The sequence below is a fragment of the Pyxicephalus adspersus genome, chromosome 2 (genome assembly GCF_032062135.1).
Source record: "Pyxicephalus adspersus chromosome 2, UCB_Pads_2.0, whole genome shotgun sequence".
In the NCBI taxonomy this organism is placed as follows: Eukaryota; Metazoa; Chordata; class Amphibia; order Anura; family Pyxicephalidae; genus Pyxicephalus; species Pyxicephalus adspersus.
The window spans coordinates 64258500-64274155 of NC_092859.1; the positions used below are offsets into that span (position 1 = coordinate 64258500).

Consider the following 15656-nt stretch of genomic DNA (forward strand, 5'->3'; position numbering starts at 1 on the left):
TCTCTGCGCGAACCCACAGTACGTTATGCCTAAGTGACAGTATTTTGAAAAAAAAATGTGTTCCTGCTTTGCATTGGTTGGTCGAGCAAGCATGGAGTGGGAAGATATATTTTCTTCTACAGCTCACTGGGTAACTTTGGTGGCAGCAGGGGAAGATGCAGCTGCAGCAAGGCCTGCATACCTACCTCCACCCAGAGCACATCCCACCCATGCAATCTTCTCCTCAACCTCCACTTCCACCTCCTCCTTTGACTCTTATGCCTCAACCTCTTCCTCCAGGGACACTTTGCCGTGGAGACCCAGCACCTCCCACTCAGCAGCATCTGTTCACCACCAGCAACAACCTGCAGTTTGCTATTTTGGTGCACAATTTAGTCGTTGCCATGCAGTCCTAAAGTTGCGAAGCCTGAATTTCCTCAGCCACATGGGCGCAGCCATTCTAAGTGCCTTCTGGGAGCAGGAGGACATATGGCTAACTCCCAACAGACTTCAGCCAGGCAAGGTTGTGTGTGACAATGGGGCCAATATGCTGGCAGCCCTGCGTTGTGGGAAACTCACATGTACCTTGCCTGGCTCACGTCATTAACCTTATAGGACAGCGCTTCCTTAGGAATTACTCAGGCCTCCAGCCGCTGTTGCTGAGGGCCAGAATGTTGTCAGCGCATTTCCACCGGTTGTACACAGCCAGTGCCAGATTTATAGCGAAATCTCAACCTGCCAGTGCACCGGTTAATTCGTGATGTGGTCACACGTTGGAATTCCACCTTTTACATGCTGTAGAGGCTGGCTGAACAACAGAAAGCGATGATGGATTACGTGGCAGAGTCTGTTCGTTTCAGACCTATACCTACAGTACCTTTCTTCAGCCCTGTGGAGTGGCTGCAAATTGAGGACTTTTGCACTGTATTGTAACCTTAAGAGGCTCTCAGGATGATCAGCAGGGATCAGGCCTGTGTCAGTGATTTTTTTTACAGAAATCAGGAAAATTTTATGGGTTTTTGGATGGCTAAGTGCTATCAGAATGAAATATGTATTTTTTATGGATAAATATAGAATTTTTTCTGGCTTTTGTGATAGCTTGCAACAGGTATCATAATTTAAGATACCTCTTGCAATCTATCACAAAAAACATAAACATTTCTGTATTTATAGATAAAAAATACAGATATTTTATTATGATAGCACTTAGTATCTATCCTAAAACCAATATTCGGTATTTCTCTCCAAAAAATACAGATATTAAATTCTGGTCCCTGTTTATCTCTTTTATATCTCCAAGCCCATAAAAATGTCTGTACTTCTCTCCCAAAAATATAGATATTTAATTCCAATAGCACTTGGTATCGATCCAAAAGACCATAAAAAATTCTATATTTCTCTCCATAAAATACGGATATTTAGTTCTGATCCCACTTTGCTATTTATCCCTAAAGCCATGAAAATTTATGCATTTCTCTACAAACAATACAGATATTTAATTCTGATAGCACTCGGTATCTATCCAAAAGGCCTTAAAAGATTATATATTTCTCTTCAAAAAATACAGATATTTTATTCTGATAGCACTTGGTATGTATTCTAGACCCATAAAAATGTATGTATTTATGTGAAACAAATACACATATTTAACTGTGATAGCACTTGCTAGATATCCACAAATGATAAAAAAAATTATGTATTTTCCCGCGGATTCCACCAAGCCCGTTCCCTTTTATGTGGTTTCACTAGATAGTACGTATGGAAAGTGTGAATTTCGTTCATCCATTCATGTCTCAATGAGCTACAGCTTCTACACAGTCAATAGAGGTGATGGCCTTTTCTAATGTGGTCCTTGCTCCGTCACAGGGCCCACCGCCTCCTACTCCTGCTGTTACTGCTGCTGCCTTCCCAGTACCCAATTCTAGATGCAAGATACTAATGACGTCCCTGCTCCATCTCAGAGCCCACTGCCTCCTCTCCTCCGGCTGTAACTGATGCTGCCGCCTGCCCAGTACCCGACTCTAGATGCCAGATACTAATGCCGTCAACACTTGGTCTCAGAGCCCACCGCCTCCTCCTGCTGTAACTGATGCTACCGCCTGCCCAGTACCCGGCTCTAGATGCCAGATACTAATGCCTTCACACTCCGTCTCAGGGCCTAACGCCTCCTCCTCATGCTGTTACTGCTGCTGCCTGCCAAGTACCAAGTACCCAGCTGTAGATGCCAGTTAACAATGCTGTCCATGCCTCTTTTACAAAGTTACAGCTAGCAGATAGGAAAAGGCAGTCCCCTACACAGCAATGTCTCCAGTAGCTACAGCTTCTACACTGTCCATATAGGTGATGGCCTTAACCACTAATGCCGTCCTTGCACCCCCTCAGGGCCCACTGACTCCTCCTTCCAGTACCCAGGTAGATGGCGGTTAACAATGCCATCCACACTTCTCAGGGCCCATCGCCTCCTCCTTCTGCTGTTACTGATGCTGCTGCCTGCCCAGTACCCTACTCTAGATGCCAGTTAAAAATGCCGTCCACACTTTGTCCCAGAGCCCACTACCTCTTCCTCCTGCTGTTACTGCTGCTCCCTGCCCAGTACCCAGCTGTAGATGCCAGTTAACAATGCTGTCCATGCCGCATTTTACAAAGTTACAGCTAGCAGATAGGAAAAGGCAGTCCCCTACACAGCAATGTCTCTAGTAGCTCAGCTTCTACACTGTCCATATAGGTGATGGCCTCAACCACTAATGCCGTCCTTGCTTCGTCTCAGGGCCCACCGCCTCTTCCTTTTGCTGTTATTGCTGCTGCCTGCCCAATAACCCAACCTGGATGCCAGTTCCTAATGCCGTCCACACTTGGTCCCAGGGCCCACCACCTCTTCCTTTTGCTGTTACTGATGCTGCCGCCTGCCCAGTACCCAACTCCAGATGCCAGATACTAATGTCGTCAACACTTCGTCTCAGAGCCCGCCACCTCCTCCCCCTGCTGTTACTGCGGCTGCCTGTCCAGTAATTAAATCTGGATGCCAGTTACCAATGTCGTCCACACTTCGTCTCAGGGCCCACCGCATTGCAAATGACACGTTGGGGAATCTCTGGGTGAAATGCACAATGGCATAATTTACCGCAACCGCGTGCAGCAGGAACAGTAGGAAGAGGAGGCGGTGGGCTCTGAGACGGAGCGTGGACAGCATTGGTAACTGGCATCTAGAGCTGGGTACTGGGCAGGCAGCAGCAGTAACAGCATGAGGAGGAGGCGGTGGGCCCTGCAACGGAACACTACGAATGGGGCTTCCCTGCTCCTTCATGTACAGGACAGAGGCTTGGAGGGGGGCAGTTTGCATGACTTGCAGAACAAATCTTTTGCTAAACACAGCTGAGACTGAGTAGTTCTGCAATCTTTTGTAACTCTTTAATGACCAAGACAAACTCTGCAGTTGTTTCTTTTTGCATATCAAAGCAGAGCTTGCTCCAAAAGTTAATGAATGTCTAGGATCCATAAAGTTTTTCTTTTTTTTTTTTTTGCGTTGTTTGTGATTAACTCACAGTGAGGATTTTATACAGTAACTGACGCCATGCTGGGTAATATTATGTTGAGACAAACATCTGTCGTAATTGCATTTATTAAAATAATGAACCTGTTTCGACTTACATACAAATTGAACTTAAGAACAAACCTACAGTCCCTATCTCGTATGTAAGCCGGGGACTACCTGTATTGCTGGATTTACCTTTTGACATAGTAGGCCTGTGCCTATAGGGGGAAAAGGATTTTTCTCCTAAGGTAATAGGGGTAAGTGAAACTGCATATTTGTGCTGCTTTGATCTCATTTTGCCAGATTGCATTAAAGTCAATAGAAAGAATGAAAGCTGTGTGTATTGGTCAATAAATAGCACATTTAAACTGTTGTGGACCTGTTTTTAGTAAAAAAAAAAGTTTTCATGAACTATGAATTTTTCATACTCACATGACCTGATAGACATGTAGAGCCACCTAGATGTAAGCATCTTTTTTACATATTGGCTTTACTTTATTCCCCCTAAACCACTGTTACCCTTATTTGGTATTTTTTGTTTTTCTTTTTTTACTTGTCACAAAAATAAAGTGCAAAAAGTAAAATATTTAAAAGCAACATTACAAAATTCCTTTACTCATCCCTAATTATAAAGTGCACAAGTTTTATAGCTATATTATACACATTTTTTTCTCCCTCTCTTCATATGAAAAGCTAGAGTTGTGTCTTGTAGAGCTCTTGCTGTGGTTATGCAATATATGAGCCCAGAGAGAAGCCATAAAAGGGATACATTTGGAGGAAGGAATGTTTGATTCCAAGTCACAGCTCTGAGTATGTGTTAACAGATCTAATGCTCTTCAGCAGCATGCTTACTAAGAAGATTACCATCTCCAAAGGCTACACTATTTCCAAAATGTGACAAATTAAAGCTATTAGACTCTGTCAAGAAGCTGTTCAGTAGCCACAGAGCTGTGTGTGCTCTTTTTATACAACAAGCAGAAACAAACATTTAGCTATGCCTTACAACTGAATGAAAGACTTACACTGTGTGAGTGCAAGCCACTAACATGTTCCTAACATTAGAAATAAGTCCATTTCAGTTTTTGTTACTTTTGTGAAATAACATTAGCAGTGGACCAATAAAACATACATGACCAGTCATATTTTTAGAAATCCAATGGAATTATTGTAAATAAATGAAGACTCTGTCAACCTGCCTAATAATTAAAAATGGCTTCAGGTTTATTTCATTAAGGACTATAAAGAATATGTAGGTAGTTCATAAGACATGTTTCTTGGGGGAAGTTAGGGTGCTCCTATTTGCAGAATAGTGGAGTATCCAGGCTGTGCAACCCACAGTTACTGCACAACTGATTAATTTGAGTGGGCTGTCCTAATCAAATACACATAATATTGGTCGTGCAGTGTGACAAAGTAAACTGGGCCTTAAACTACAAACGTTAGCAATCCTATACTATGCATCCTCTACCTGCTCTATTCTGTGAACTGTATATAAAGAAATGCAAAAAAGCCTTCACCTATAACAAATAGTGAAAGCACTATGATTTTAGTGTGATCTTACTGTCTTCTATCTTATTTCAAAATCCAAGCTCAAGGAGGAGGGATTGCTGCAAAGGCAAAATGTGTGATTTAGTCACATGACACTTGGAGGAAATTTGTTCAGCAAAACACGTGCTAGACATCATGATTAAATTGTGCTGTCAGTGTGAATGCAATATGATGTGGTAGCTGTATTTCCTGTCTGTTGAGAGCATAGTCAGCTTTACTGTGGGCTGTTAAACTAAGTTATCTGGGTACCCACATTACTTTCTGATTTTGTTATGGATGTGCATGTTGCATAGCTTGAAGTAGATATAAATTATAGGAGAACAATTATGTTCCTTGACTAGTCTCTAATCTGTTAATAGTGTTTGCATATTCCAGCATACACAATCCTTGCATGCTAACACGAATATTTAAAATAATATTCCAATTCATAGTCATTTATAAAAATACAAGATGGAACACTATATTAGAGATGGTCTGTATTAGAAGTACGCTTTAAATACTACCTGTTTAAAATTCTGCATGAAAGACTCACTTGGATGTACAAGTAGCGCATGTCCTGGAAACACCTTTGACACACATTTACAATATATTTCAAATCAATGAAGTGGATGTTGAAAAGATGCTTTAGAAATGCACATTTTGTTTGTGACTTTCAACCTGTTATAAACCCTTTACATGAAAACAGCATTGGGGGCGCTCATTAACACAATAACTTAATAGTCATGCTGTGTTTGTGCCAAAAATAATTACAGCCATGACCTTGAAATTCTGACGTTATAGCAGAAAGTATCACATTATTTAATATTACAGTACAGATATGTGCCAAGCACGGTTTACCATAAAATGTAACCATGACAATTGTAGTAAATTGTGTCAAGCATCATGCTAAAATCAAAATTTCATCATTCACAGCAGTAAATATTCTGTTAGTACAGAAAGACATTTGAGATGTGTCACTGGCCGTCACCGTCCTGTTGTCGACATACTGCATAGTAAATTGGACGATGTCAATCAACACCTTCAGATCCATGTCAGGCACCTACCTATAGCTCTAATTCAAAAACTTGTTCTTGAGAGTTTGTCTTGGTCATTAAAGAGTTACAAGAGGCTCCAGAAAGAATTTAGTCCTTAAGATCACCCACAACCTCAGCTGTGTTTAGCAAAAGATTTCTTCAGCAAGTCATGCAAACTGCCCCCTCCCCCCTTCAAGCTTCCGTTCAGCATAGGAGCAAGCAGGGAAGCCCCTATCGTATCTAGGAGGCGTCTGTATGTCTGATGTACTTAACTGGGGGACTACCTGTATATGTGTACATATATATAAATATGTAGTCAGTGTCCTGTTGGGAAGTCTCTCTTTTATTTCTTGTCCTCTATATGCAATAAGAAGAAATCCTGTTTGAAGTGAGGGAACTTCTATCTTTAACAGATGTCATCAAACAAGTGTCTAGAAAGATGAACCTGCAGATCCTACATCACAAATAATATTCCACACCAGATTTGTAAGTGGTCATGACACAAAAATCACACAAATAACAAAAAATATAAAAGAGTATAAAAGGTCTCCAAATTTTATTTGTAACTGTGTTTTGTAAGCTGTAATTGTAATGATTCTGCACTTTTTTCAAAAAATAAAACAAAAAAAAAGTTATTTTTCTCTAATGAAAATCAAAGTTAAAGAATGTTGGAATCAGTTTTAAAACGAGAGCTTCTTTCTCTCTCCACATATTGTTTAAGTTTGATAGAGCTACAATTTAATTAACAATAACAATGTAAAAAACATTTAATGAAGACAAATACTTACTCATTAATGACAAGATCTGGGGCAAAATACAAAACAGTCCCATTGGATTGTTTATACGACCTCCATCCAAGGGCAAACACCATCAGAAACATCCATGAATACTGTAGAAGAGTCATTTGGTCATCCAGGTGCAGATTTCTAAAGCCTACAAATAGATAAACTGTGATCAATCTGTGCCTCCAGGGTCAAAGTTTTCATACATACTTAACAAAACTTAATTCTTCTATCCAAAAAATATTTATTTTTAAATGATACATGCTGACTTGCAAAGTTTATAGCATATTTTCTTATTTATGTTTTGGAAGTACAAAGACAGTAAAATTACACAACTGAACTAGGTTTTTCAGAGTTATTAGTTGATAGCTACATACAGGCTTTAAAAATAGGGATGAATAGTCTTTTCAATTGCTGCTGCATTAGACCAATCTAAACAAATTCAATATTAACAAGTATGTAAAAATGTTTTTCTTTTTTTTTTATTGACAAAAGTCTTACCTTTAAAATAAGACACAGGACAAACATAAGGTATGTGGTTGCGCATCGACAAAGCAGTTACATACTTACTTCAGATGAATGTTACCTGACAGATGCTTTAATTGTGTATCCAGGTACCACAGCAGCACACAAAGCTGCCTTGATAAAAAAAAATGCTTTTTGCCTGTTCTCTGGTGTTCTACAAATACCATCTGTCTCCCTGCTTGAATAACTAGGTCAGATTTTTCTGATGCTGCTTTCCCTACCACAATTAGAACTTGACAAGCCAAAGAGATTATTACCAGATTGAATAATGTACCCATCATCAATAGGTAATCATTTAAATTTTTTTTTTATAATAAACTCAATGGACTATAATTTATATACCTAAATGTCTATTTAAGTGTTTCTCAACCAGGGTTCTGTAGAACCCAAGTGCTCAGCCAGTGATTTTCTAGGGGACCCTAGAGGGATGTACAACATTTCTCTTTTTAATTATATGTATGGGTGACATTTTTCCCACTGGCCAGCAAATTAAAAGGCATTCTTTCTACTAACCACCATGCTAATGCACTGTGGATTGTGCATATAGTTATTATAGCAGAGGTTCAATGAGGGCCTAAAAGTTATTTCAAAGGGTACCCCTATGTTAAAAAAAGGTCACAAGGTCTATATATCAGCCTTTTATGATCCTTCTATACAGCAGCATGTGTGTCTTTACAGTTAGCCCATTGGGGTTCTACTGCATTACACATAGCACTGTAACAAAGCACTGGGGTGAGCTCATCAGTGCTGCGGCTTCTCCTCTTTTGTCTGATCAGTAGGGGGCTGATTCCTCCTTCGCCAAGCTATACTGCCTAAAGAGAACATATTCTACATTTTTAAAAGTTCTGATCACAAAAAAATAATTATTTGCACATTATCTTAGATTAGCTTTGTTTGGCTATAGAAAATCAGGGTCATGGCTGTGTTTGGCATGGAGGTTGGCTGGATCACAATATTGCAATTGTGCTTTAACCCCCCCTAGCGGTAATCTCGAGTGTGACTCGTGGTGGATTTTACTTGCTAAAAGTAGTAATCCCGAGTCACACTTGGGGTCGCTTTAAACTTAAAAAAACACCACTGACCTTGTTTTGTCAGCGTCCCCCGGAGTCCTGCTGGTCCTTCCTCTTAGATCTTCAGCTGCGAACTGCAGAGACGATCTCCTGGGTTTCCCGGTGATGTCGGTGCATGTGTCAGTGTGGGGGGGAGGATCGGCGGGTAAATTTAAATATTTCTGTATTGGATTCAATACAAAATTGCTGTATTGAGTCCAATACAAAGAAATCTTAATAAAATATATAAATAATTATACTATAAATAGAATATACATGCTACTGTACAGTTATATTATGTTTCGCAATTTTTGTGTTTTTTTATTTAAAGTCTAATAATAAATGTATTAAATTTTATAAATATTGGACATATTTCAGTGAATTATGCCTAAGAATTATAGCCTACAATGAATGAATAAAATGACTTTGAATGAAAAAAAATATAATGCTTTTTGCTTGGAAATACAGAGAGAATTAGAACGTTAGGGGGGTTAAGCGGGTATCTTGCAATTCAGAGTTATTCCCAGGGTAAAAGCAATAAATGCACAAAGGTGGTAAAGGGGTAATGTTAGATGCTTTCCATAGCTCTACAAAAGTCTTGGTGAACCAGATGTTATTGAAAAGCACCATACTGGAATAATGCAAAAGTTTGCTCTATTCCATGTTTAAACCGAAAGAAATAATTAGTAAGCTTTTGAGCACTAACCACACACCAAAATGTAACCCAATTTTATATGACAATATGCTAGGTTAGAAAAACATTTCTTGACCAAGACACAGTACCTGGTATTGCCTTTGCCCATTTCACCACAGATACCACCTGACGGCCCCCTAGCATGTTCAGAGAGGACATAAGACGCCATGCAGTCTCTGGCAAGGTGCCGTCATAACCCGAGTACAATACTTCTGGCTCAATGGCCTCCAGTAAGGAGATTAGGGTAGGTGTAAGTTGTGCTACAGATGCAGGAACAATTGTCTTCACTGAACTTTCAGGTAGTTCTCGTACTGCAGTTGTGTTAGACTGCTGTATACCTTTTATCTTCTTCTTTGTTTTACGTGCTGGAGGAAAAATAAAGACAAATGTATTTTAAAAAACATTTTCCATCCTTGTCCTATGCATTATTACATGTTTGAGAAAATTACCAGAGACGGCTGTATGACAAACTGTAGGAACTCTTGTTACTAATTGAGCTGACAAGGCCTCAAACTGGGCTAGATGATTCTTGTTTGTAAGCAGAGTTGATATCCTAATAAAAACATACACAACAAGGCTTACAAAGACAAAATATTTCCTGATGAGTCCCTATTTTACAGGAAAAAGTCATAATAAAGTACTCCTCTTCTACTGGATTAAAGCCCAATAAGTGTTTTTTTCACTAGGTGATGTCCAATCTAACATGCATACAAAATTTTTCTCTTTAAACACTACAAATTAACGAATATTTTTTGTGATGTGTAAACATGTTTTTTGAATTCAAACACATGTATCTCGTCAGTCTGCTTTAAAGCCAAACCATTGTGTATTTAAAACTTGACACATGATTGTGAAATTCATGATTATTAAATTTACATTTGGTATTGATTCAGATTTTCGGAATTTTGAATTCAGATTTTCGGAATTTTGAATTCAGATTTTCGGAATTTTGAATTCAGATTTTACAGTATTACCATATACTACATATACAATCCCATCCAGATCTGCTGTGCATAGCCTAAGAATGTTGTGCACATCGAATACAGAGGTGTTGTCTATCTCCTGAAAAACCTCCTTCAAATATTCAGGGTACTAAAATGATAATCCTCCTAATTTCCCGTTTGTTTAAGTGCACCTCACCCTGGGCTATGCCCAGAGCCAGATCACCTGCAAAGCACATATGTTCTCCACACTCCACACTCAGGGCTGTACTTCAGCCCAGTACCTTTACTCTTCTCTTGGAGTGCAGCATATAGAGACTGATCAGACTTGTGTCAGCTGATATGATTGGTAAATGGGATTTGTTGGGCCTCTTCAACCAGAGCACAAGATCAAGGGAAAATTCAGCTTAAAAATGGCTGAAACTAAGGCAGAGACAGCTGTAAACTTGCTCAGCAGGGTGTTAAACTCCAACCACTTACTTGCATTGGCAATGATCATATGTTTTGCATGTTCCTTGTTTCCTTTACAAAATGTTTAAAAACATATGAATTGTGGATATCATAAACCAAGAATATTTAGGTACTGATGTCACAATTACAATGCATTCATTTATGCACTTGGGTTAAAAAAAATAAATATCAAGAGTTTTACTGGGCTATTTGTTTCTGATGGCCCTTCAGTTAATGGAAATTTTCAGACCTGCACATACCATCATATACTATGCTCAAAGTAATAGCAAAGGGAGGTAAAGTGCAGTTAGTTTTCTTCTATGATGGCAGGATTTTCTCTACCGCTTATATTACCACGATTACTGTAGTGTGGATTTGTATAGGCTATTAATTTGCAGTGTGGTCAGAGGTTGTGCGCTGCTCTACGTAGTGAATAAGCAAAATTTATTTTTCTACTTACACATTTATTTACTTTCTTTCAGATAATGTCTGTCTCTCGTCGTAAGTGCCTAAACAACCTGGATTCATTTTGGTATATCTGTGTCAGTTTCACCATTCCCAGTCAAAGGGCAAACATCAGCACATTTGAAGAGCAAGCCTATTTGGCACATTTCAAAGTTAAACTTGGTGATCAAGATAAGTCTTGGGCCCCTCATAAGGTGTGCAAACAGTGTGTCAAGGGTTTACCGATGTGCACAAAGGAAACACATGATAAAATGCCATTTGGTATACCTTTGGTTTGGCGAGAGCCGGAAGATCATTTCAGTGACTGTTACTTTTGTATAGTGAAAACTTAAGGATATAACAAGAAAAATAAATGTAACAGAGTATCCTAGTCTACCATCGGCCTTTACGCCCAGTGGCTCATTCAGATGAAATCCCAGTGCCGGTTTTTCTTCTCTTGAAGAAAATGATTATGGTGATGAACTAGGTGACAATGATGATGAAGAGTTTGAAATTGAAGAGGACTTAGTTCGTAAGGAATTTGATCAGCATGAGTTGAGTGACTTAGCACGTGATTTGGGGCTATCGAAGGTTTTGAAACTCCTAGCATCAAGACTGCATGAGAAAAACTTACTTGAAAAAGGAACGAAGATATCGTACTTTCCAACCAGAAAAATTGCATTTCTGCAGTGCTTTAGAACTGACAGTGGCTTTGTGTATTGCCATAACATACCTGGTTTATTGGAGGAAATGGGGATTCAAATCTATAACTCAACTGAATGGTGACTATTCATCAATAGCTCAAAGCAGAGCTTTAAGTGTGTCCTACTTCACAATGGCAATATATTTGGGTGAGTCCCAATTGGCCATTCATTTTTTCTTTGTGAAGAATATGCAGACATAAAGAGAGTCATTGAGTTGTTGCAATATAACCAACACAATTGGGTCATCTGTTTTGACCTTAAAATGATATGCTTCCTTCTTGGTCAGCAACGGGGATACACCAAGTATCCCTGTTATCTGTGCATGTGGGACAGCAGAGCTCGTGAGAGGCATTGGGTGGAAAGGAATCGGCCTCCAAGATCTGCCCTAAAACCAGGCGATACAAACATTCTACATGAGCCACATGTTGATAGAAAGAATATTATATTCCTGGCTCTGCACATGAAACTGGGTCTGATGAAGCAGTTTGTTAAAGCTTTGCCAACTGAAGGAGACTGTTTCAAGTACCTCATTTTGGCATTTCCTAGCCTGTAATTTGAAAAAAAAAAAGGCCGGTGTGTTTGATGGTTCACAGATTCGGCAGCTCATCAAAGATGAACATTTCATCAGGACAATGTCAGAAGTTGAAAAGAATGCTTGGTTATCATTGAATGCCATTGTCAAGGACTTCCTTTGAAATACACAAGCAAATAATTACACAGAAAATGTCCAGAAACTCTTGGAGAGCTACAAAATGCTTGGTTGCAATATGAGCATCAAGGTGCATTATCTACATAGCCCTCTTTCTAACTTCCCAGGAAATCTTAGTGCAGTCAGTGATGAGCAAGTTGAACGATTCCACCAAGATATGAAGGTCATGGAAGGATGGTATCAGGGTAGATTGGATGTACATATGATGGCTGACTATTGTTGGGAGCATACGGCGGGATTGTCCTAACATTGAACACTTCAGGAAAAGCTATAGGCGTAAATTTTTACCTTAACCGCTTACCCGATTAATTTTCAAATGTTTTACTGTAAAAAACATGTCATAGAGTAACAATAAATCCTTTGTATGAACAAAAGAAATTTAAATAAACAGTACATTCAATTTTTTATATTATTTTTTCATTGTATGTAAAATTTGTATGTTTTTTGAAAAAAACGAAGGGTACCCTGTAATAAAAAACTGGATGTAATCGCAAAAAACTGGGGTCATTCCTGGATTCACCACCCAAAAATTTGTAAAAAAACAAGTGTACGATCTAACTCAAAATGTGTTCCACCAGTGTTATTAATATAAGTCAACATTGCTAAAGGATACCTAATTGCAAGAACAAATAGCATTGCAAAAAAACAAAAACATTGCAGCTTAACAGTCCTTTATTATGGTGGCTGCAGTAGTTTACTTATGAAGGCTAGAACCTAATACCTGTTCAGCTTGCCAGAAATGCAGTATCCATGCAATAACTCTTAAGTCACTCTTCCTACGTTTGTTGAAGCAGAAGTTCTTCATAATAATGTTGTGTTTTGCAGAATAGTTTACAGCTAGGGGATGAACAGCAATGTAGCTGCTGTTCTAATTAAACTGATCCCCATGGATCAGCAATTCTGTAAAAATATTTGTCGATGCTTCTAATTTACCAGAAATCAATTGTAAATTAATTTATTTTTTTAAGGTTATATATAACCAGAGCTCCTAAAGAGTCCATTTATTTTTTCACCAATCTAGGTGATAAAATCATGGCATTTCAACAAATCTTAAGGAAGGTAGAATATGTCACACACTATTTTTAAGAAATGTCTGGAGAGTCTTTGCAAAATCCTTGGTATGTTTGAGTTACAGTTAAGGGGTATTGAATAGCTAAAAGGTAACATTTTTCTTTTTTTTACTTTATGACAGCTGCAAATGTAGCAAGATCTACCATACACATCCTAGTTCTGAATGTGTGAACAATGTTCCCTAAAAACACTTGTGATTTAACAAACAGGTATCCCCTCAGTATCCAGTTCTGACCTGTCAACAACTGTACTGGGACAATGCCAGTACAGTTGTTGACAGGGCAATCAACAGAATTGTTTAATGGAAATTAACTTAAAGCCTTCTGCTGCCTCTTGTTATGTAAGGCTAAGAAGAAGTGTGTTCAAAACCCAAGAGTGGCAAAGGATATGCATACAAAAGTATCACAGTGTCCAACGGCTAATATCATGGCACATACCACCAGAGCTCCGTGTGAATATAGTCTATTGTACTGGGTCATTTTCCATTACAACAGCAGTAGCTTTTTTAATTTCCTGAACAGCGATGTGAAATTACAGCTGCTTGTTTCTTATAATAATGCTGACTGCATAGGGTTTTAGTAAGTTTGCTGTCTATTGAAATTTTGGGAATATTTACTAGTAGACATAAACCACAACTGAATATTACACAGCTAAAGTCACTTTCACTCATTCTAGCCATAACTAATTAGCATTAGGGTGGAATTCCTAACAGTGATAAAAATGGATCACATTTGAATAATGTGTATTAAACTGGAACATATAGCGCCTGATTTTTTAAAGTTCTCCAAGACTGGAGAACATACTCTATCTTGGTTGAAACAGGGTGATCCATTGAGCCAAGGATGAATTCCATTAAATCATTTGCTATTATTTGGCAAACGTTTTTATTCCTTTGCCAAATTCATTCCAGGTTTCCACTTTGACTATTCTTGGGCTATACAAGCATCCAGTGAAAATCTCTTTTTCCCCTATGCCATCACCACTTTTCCAATAATAGGTATAGACTCTTTCATTAAGATTAGAGGGCTCCAGTTTCCAGAAATTTCTGTCTGCCAACATATGCAAAGCTAAGCATTTCTTGGAGGAAGATAGGTGGGTGCTCCCTCCTCCCTGATAGCAGTTTTTAACATGCTACAACATGTTAATTGCCACCTCTGATGAATATACATCATCCTTTTTTACTTCCTGGGAGGCTGATCTGGGTATTGCTTTTCCTTTTAAAAAATTTGTTTTATTTCTGTATTTAAACATCTGTATCCGTGATCCTGTATCCCGCTACTCTGGCGACTTTCAGTTGCAACCCCCCCCCATTCAAATGTGGCTTCCTAGAGGAAATTATACTATGTAAATAGAGGATTTCACCTCCATTTTACAAGACATGATCATGAGACAAGTTCATTGGAACTTGGTTTCCATGGTAGCAAAAAAAATGGATTCTCCAGGGTAGAGATGCCTTTTCTAATGTAGGCATTTTCAAAATTGTAAACAGACAACACTACGTATGACTTTCTTCTAATTGTATTTTGGTACGTCTACATGTTTTTGTGGCAGATTATCTGGATCTATAGCTGTAGTTCGAATTTACACTTAAGGATTACAGGATTTTCCCATGGCAACCTTTCTCCCCCTTTTTTTTCCCTTTGACTTTAACTCTTTATTGTACTAATTATTCATAAATAATGTTATTAAAAAACATTTTAAATGTTGGGTTCTGATCTAAAATCATAGCTGGAAATTTACATTAAAGAATATCAGTATTGAAGTAGCATAAGTACTGACACAGCGTTTGTGCAACCTTGAAAAAAATCTATATGTAAAGTAGCTCTCTGAGAAACCTATCATTCCCTTAGCCATAAATGATCAAAATCAGTAAAACGAATGTTGGCTTCTCTGCTTTCTTTGAACCAGTCCATAACATAACGAAAACCAAATGTCTGCAGGAATCTCTATTTTGTTGCAAAAAGAAGATTAAAGTGTCTTATCTGATTTATTCTTCCCTTCTGTAAATGTTCCATACAATCCATAAAACAGGAAGGATGCCAGCACATACAGTATATGCCTTTTTACCTTCTGGAGCTGGAAATACTGTACATATTTAATTTGGAAAACAGAACTGCTTTTCATCACTGCCAGAGTGGATGATACAGTACGGCTGATATTTACTTTGGAAGAGACATGGAAAAGCAGTCTCCATGCACAGCTTTACCCCAAAATC

General features: G+C 38.5%; 1 protein-coding gene across 5 annotated transcripts in view; it reads right to left on the reverse strand.

Moving 5' to 3' along the window:
• Positions 1-15656, reverse strand: part of NR3C1 (nuclear receptor subfamily 3 group C member 1) — a 162037-nt gene that overhangs the window by 18273 nt on the left and 128108 nt on the right. For all 5 annotated transcript variants that reach the window (XM_072400905.1, XM_072400908.1, XM_072400907.1 and 2 more), the window contains exons 5-6: positions 9212-9487; positions 6861-7005 (exon numbers count right to left, since the gene is read on the reverse strand). In XM_072400905.1, coding sequence (XP_072257006.1) covers positions 6861-7005; positions 9212-9487 — 421 coding nt within the window. The remainder of the gene's footprint in view (positions 1-6860; positions 7006-9211; positions 9488-15656) is intronic.